The sequence below is a fragment of the Acipenser ruthenus genome, chromosome 58, assembly GCF_902713425.1.
Source record: "Acipenser ruthenus chromosome 58, fAciRut3.2 maternal haplotype, whole genome shotgun sequence".
Taxonomy (NCBI): domain Eukaryota; kingdom Metazoa; phylum Chordata; class Actinopteri; order Acipenseriformes; family Acipenseridae; genus Acipenser; species Acipenser ruthenus.
Genome location: NC_081246.1, coordinates 2443602 through 2449757, shown reverse-complemented (window position 1 = coordinate 2449757; position 6156 = coordinate 2443602). Strand labels below are relative to the sequence as shown.

The window sequence follows — 6156 nt, the reverse complement described above, 5'->3', positions numbered from 1 at the left end:
ATCATGAGACCGGTGTTTAAAATGATTTGAAAAATGTGACGTAGCTGTAAATATACCACGATTATTACGTTGTTTTAAAACGTGATGGTTTGACAAAACGTGCGCACAGACAATGTATTTGATCTCGCATAGTAAATGTAACCTGTTGCATATAATAACTAAACATGTTGTGTTTATTTTATATTCTATATTTAATTTATTTAAACCTGAAATATAAACCGGTTACGATAATGATGCAATATGTGGTCACCTTCTCTTTTTTCTAACGAGTTTCTTTAATTTTGGCAATCGTGTTGTGCAACGTGTTTTTCTCGTTGCTTCAGAAAAGCAACCTCAGTGTTTTTTGGGTGGGATGGGTGCAAGAATTACAGTATAAAACATAAGAACATAAGAAAGTTTCCAAACGAGAGGAGTCCCGTGTTGAACGAGCCACCTCTGCACTGAGTAAGTACTGTACACTCGAAGACGACTGTTTGACTTTAAAACATTTATTTGTCACACTTTTTAAAAAACGTCACTCTGTGTATTATTCTAAATGTGTTTATAAAATAAGCACCACAGGTTGTTTCATGCTTAAACTGTTGTGTTTCTGATTTGTTCTTAATCGTTTAACAGGGTGTCACGCCTGATTCCGTGTAAACGCTGCTGTTTAGGAATAGAACGCTTCTATTGTATTAAACACACACACACACGCACACACACACACACACACACACGCGCACGCGCACGCGCACGCGCACACACACACGCACACGCACACGCACACACACGGAATTTGCTTCCTCATATACTGTAACATTTTTAATTTGGTATTTCATTGCACAGATCAGCATTATCTCAACCAGCTCTGTATGTGCAGATAGCTGGACATCTAGGCTTTTTACGTTTAAATGCGATATCTGCGTTTTCTAAAAAAAAAAAAAAAAAAACCCACACAGCACCTCTACACACCGCGTTGCCCATAAAATAACTGAAGTAACTGCGTATATTTTGTTTTCTTAATATAAAAGTATGCCTGGTTTTAAAGACAAGTCTAGTGCAGTTGTGTATGTGTTTGCAATAATACGTATGTTTGTGCCTCAATTGATTTACCTACAAACAAAATAATTATTCACCTCAACGCTTTATAATATTAGATATTATACATATGAATGCTTTCCAATATGCATTTAACTGCACTTCATTAGTAAATTACGCGGTTTTTTTGTTATTATTTTTTTTTATATTTTTTTAATTTAATTTGAATGTGAATCTTGTGCACAGATCTGTTCACAGATCTCGCGGGAAAGCGCTCCTCAGGTATTTGATTGGAATGTTACCGACTTCTCTCGTCCACTCTGGCAGGTCACTGGACATCCTCTGCTTTTGACCAATTCTGAGGACTCGTTTATTAGTCCCGTTCGAATAGTACTTGAGTGTAGGTTTTATTTTGTTTTTAAAATTACTCTAGCGTGTATTAAATCTATGTCTTGTAAGTAAAGTACTACATAAATTATTTAGTTTATGTTATAATACTTGAGATTGGTTTGAACAGATTGTAACGTTGAACCAGATAATTTGATGTAAAAACAAACCCAGTAGACGAAGACACGTGACTGAGACACTCAAATTATCATATCAAGTCTAGTTGGGACAGGTTGTAAAAGATTTTGGGGGGTTGATTGTGAATGCAAAGAAAGACTATTCTTTTATATATTTAAACCAATATGTGGATACCGTCGAGCAGCATAATGTAACTTTAGAACTACATTTCCCATCACCCCATCATCATTACGTGAACAGGAGGATGATGGGAAATGTAGTTGTTGGAAACGGCACTGTAGAATGAAATTGTATCGTGTAAAAAAAAACAAAGTGGCCAGGATGTCAAAAAAAAAAACAAACAAAAGAAAAACCACCTAGACAGCAATTGTGCTATATGGTAACACACACACAAAAACAAACCTGAGTTCCCTTTTAAATATATCTGATATATAAACAATCATGAAATAAGAAAATTAAATGCAGTTTCTTATGCAGTTTTAAAAATCAATAGGATTTGTTTTCGCTGGATCACTGAAAAGAAACATGAAATGTTCATTGCTTACAGTGCAATCACATTGTAATTGTATTCTGATATGGGTCTCCTCTATTTTATATATTTCCAGCTCCAGTCAAAGATGTTGAAGATCCTCTTCTTGGTGTCCTTGGCGCTGCTGACTGCTTCCCACATCCAGTCTGTAAAGAGTTCCTCTTCGGGTGGTTCTGATGCTGGTGTCCAGAAGCCCTGTGCCCGCCTCTTCCACCCGGAGACTGGGGAGCAGCTGGAGCTGCCGTCCCTCCCACAGAAGAAGAAGAAGCTGCTGGTGGGAGCTGCTGCTGGGAGTGAAGGAGCCTTCAGCTTCAGCTCCTTCACTGTGATGGACGGGTGTCTGCTCTCTCTGTGGGTTGCAGGTTCCCAAGAATGGGGCCTGGAGTCTCGCTCCTTCCCGAGTGGGGCTTACCTCAACCAGCTGCCTGGTGCTGGGGTCTCCCTGACCAGCTACCAGTGCACCTGCGACCAGGAGAACAAAGTCATGGCCAGCTTCAGGGACTTCAAAAAGAGGCACATTGCAGATAAAAATGAAAATGGTCGCGGTAACTTCTGCTCACAGAAAATACATCGTAGACGTATATATGAACATGGAAGATGCAAATACTTAAACACTTTTGTGTTTGCTGACGATAACGATATAATCAATGTGTGTAGAAATCAAGGTGTCCGGATTTCCAGTAATTTGTATAAAAGCAGGAATCGGTTCAGAATTGTGGTTTGTAGAAATGCGAACCAAAATCGTAGACCCCCAAACTGTACCTACAGAGCTGAAAATGCAAACAGGAGGCTGTATATCATTGTAGGCTGTGATAACAACAGGCTGCCTGTACATTTTCAGAGAACAAGCAACCGCCCTCCTGTATTTGGAATCACTGGAAGAGTTTAAAGTCTACTGTGAAGAACCAGCTCTCTCCGCACTGCTTATTGCTTTAAGAAACCAAGACACGTAGCCTGCTGTTAAATTCCTCTTGTGTGGCAGGAAACTAATGGGAAGAGAAATGCAAGATTAAAGTGGAACTCTAGTTGTTTTGTATGTGTGCATGTTAGTTTTCACTTTTAAATTGCAGTCTACAGTGCTTTGTTTCCAAGATAGCTTTCTGATAGGATGTGAAGTCATCTTGGAAACAGAGCACAATGCAATTTAATAGTGTAAAAAAGTGGTCAGGATGTACAAAAAAACAAAAAAAACACACACTTTACCTTTAAATGGTTGTAACAACACATCAGAACATGTTATACAAAACAAGTTGAGTTCCCCTTTAAAGCACTCCACAATAGAATTGACACTGCATTGTACTGTACTGATGAGCAAGCAGGTTGCTATTGAAGCTCATACAGGTATACAGTTAGTTGTGCTTGTATATTTATACATATAGACAGGAGATGAATCCCTGTTTTTAAATATATGGCCCTATGTGCTTATAGAATCAGCACTGTATCTCTCCAGTAATGCCACAACTCTGTGAGATGAGCATCCACAGCACCCCCTGGTGGGCATTTTAATAGTGCACCTCACTGTCCTGAGCAGCTGTGACACATTAGAAATTAGCTTATTGAGACACGTGTACTTCAAAGGAGAAATCAAGTTTTAGTTATTCTGAGTGTTACATGTTCCCATAAGTTAATACAACAAAGGTGTGTATATTGTTTTTATTATTTATTTGACATCCTGACCACTTTTGTACACTATTGAATTGCAGACAACAGTGCTCCGTTTCCAAGATGGCTTCACATGCACCCTTCAGAAGAACTTCAGAACTACATTTCCCCATAATCCTGCTGCTCATGTATGGATGACGGGGGTGATGGGAAATGTAGTTCTTATGTTCTTCTGAAGGGAAGCCATCTTGGAAACAAAAGAACACTGTATACTGCAATTTAATAATGTTAAACCACACACACCTTACTTAAACAGGAACATATAACAGAAAAAAAATAAGTTGAGTTCCCCTTTAACTTCATACCAGTTCTGTAAACTTGTAAAACATGACACAAACCCACAGTGACAAGTGAAGAGAAATAGTCTCCATCTTGTCTTGACCAGAGACGTGATTATTTGAATGAATGTGTGATGAATTGACCCTCATTGATCATTCCTTTCCTGATGTTGAGATATTGAGAATGGAAATGCAAGACGTTGTTTCTCTTGTAACCCCTGCTGTTTTAACGCAATAAAAGCTTCTGCTGCATCAAACACTTGACATGACTGTGTTTTTAATCTATATAACTCTAACATACACTTAGGAGGATTTGACATTGACTACAATACATTTTGTTTTATAAATACACGTCTATTGCATCATTCCAGTTATTTTGGTCACTGATTGATATTCAGTTGAATAATCATTGCTGGAATAAATACCTCGCACTCATCCCACACTTTTTTCTTCACAACCCGCCTCTGTGGGCGAAGGCCGGTGTCTCCTGCTTTGTCCAAAGGCCAGGGAGGTGATCATTAGAACACAAGAACATAAGAAAGTTTACAAACGAGAGGAGGCCCCATTCGGCCCATCTTGCTCGTTTGGTTGTTAGTAGCTTATTGATCCCAGAATCTCATCAAGCAGCTTCTTGAAGGATCCCAGGGTGTCAGCTTCAACAGCATTACTGGGGAGTTGGTTCCAGACCCTCACAATTCTCTGTGTAAAAAAGTGCCTCCTATTTCCTGTTCTGAATGTCCCTTTATCTAATCTCCATTTGTGACCCCTGGTCCTTGTTTCTTTTTTCAGGTCAAAAATGTCCCCTGGGTCGACATTGTCTATACTTTTTAGGAATTTGAATGTTTGAATCAGATCGCCGCGTAGTCTTCTTTGTTCAAGACTGAATAGATTCAACTCTTTTAGCCTGTCTGCATACGACATGCCTTTTAAACCCGGGATAATTCTGGTTGCTCTTCTTTGCACTCTTTCTAGAGCAGCAATATCCTTTCTGTAACGAGGTGAACAGAGCTGAACACAATATTCTAGGGGAGGTCTTACTAATGCATTGTAAAGTTTTAACATTACTTCCCTTGATTTAAATTCAACACTTCTCACAATATATCCGAGCATCTTGTTGGCCTTTTTTCATAGCTTCCCCACATTGTCTAGATGAAGACATTTCTGAGTCAACATAAACTCCTAGGCCTTTTTCATAGATTCCTTCTTCAATTTCAGTATCTCCCATGTAATATTTATAATGTACATTTTTAATGCCTGCGTGCAGTACCTTACACTTTTCTCTATTAAATGTCATTTGCCATGTGTCGGCCCAGTTCTGAATGCTGTCTAGATCATTTTGAATGACCTTTGCTGCTGCAACAGTGTTTGCCACTCCTCTTATTTTTGTGTCGTCTGCATATTTAACAAGTTTGCTTACTATACCAGAATCGAAATCATTAATGTAGGTTAGGAATGGCAGAGGACCTAATACTGATCCCTGTGGATCAGTACTTTCTGTTTTCTACATGTTAACCACACACTAATCCATGTGCTTGAATCCCTACTGCGTTCAGTTTGAAAATTAATCTTTTATGCGGGACTTAGTCAAACGCTTTCTGGAAATCTAAATAAACCATGTCGTATGCTTTGCAATTATCCATTGTCAATGATGCATCCTCAAAAAAGTCAAGCAGGTTAGAAAGACACAATCTCCCTTTCCTAAAACCATGCTGGCTGTCTCCCATGATATTGTTACCATATAGGTAATTTTCCATTTTGGATCTTATTATAGTTTCCATAAGTTTACATATAATAGAAGTCAGGCTTATTGGTCTGTAGTTATCTGGTTTGGTTTTGTCTCCTTTTTTGTGGATCGGTTTTATGTTTGCTATTTTCCAGTCTGTCGGTACAACCCCTGTGTCAAGAGACTGTTGCATGATCTTGGTTAGCGGTTTGTAAATAACTTCTTTCATTAAATACTACTGGGAGGATCTCATCCGGCCCAGGGGATTTGTTTATTTTAAGAGCTCCTAGTCCCTTTAACACTTCTGCCTCTGTTATGCTAAAGTTATTTAAAACTGGATAGGAACAGGTCGACATGTGGGGCATGTTGTCCGTGTCCTCCTTTGTAAAAACCTATCAAAAGTAATCATTTAATATATTTGC

General features: G+C 38.7%; 1 protein-coding gene across 1 annotated transcript; it reads left to right on the top strand.

Moving 5' to 3' along the window:
* Positions 1 to 414: 414 nt before the first annotated feature.
* LOC117969234 (uncharacterized) lies at positions 415 to 4262 on the top strand. The gene is made up of 2 exons (XM_059018301.1): positions 415 to 444; positions 2148 to 4262. Exon 2 carries the CDS (start codon positions 2160 to 2162, stop codon positions 2958 to 2960), a length of 801 nt encoding a protein of 266 aa, XP_058874284.1. The 5' UTR covers positions 415 to 444; positions 2148 to 2159; the 3' UTR covers positions 2961 to 4262.
* The last annotated feature ends 1894 nt before the right edge of the window (positions 4263 to 6156 follow it).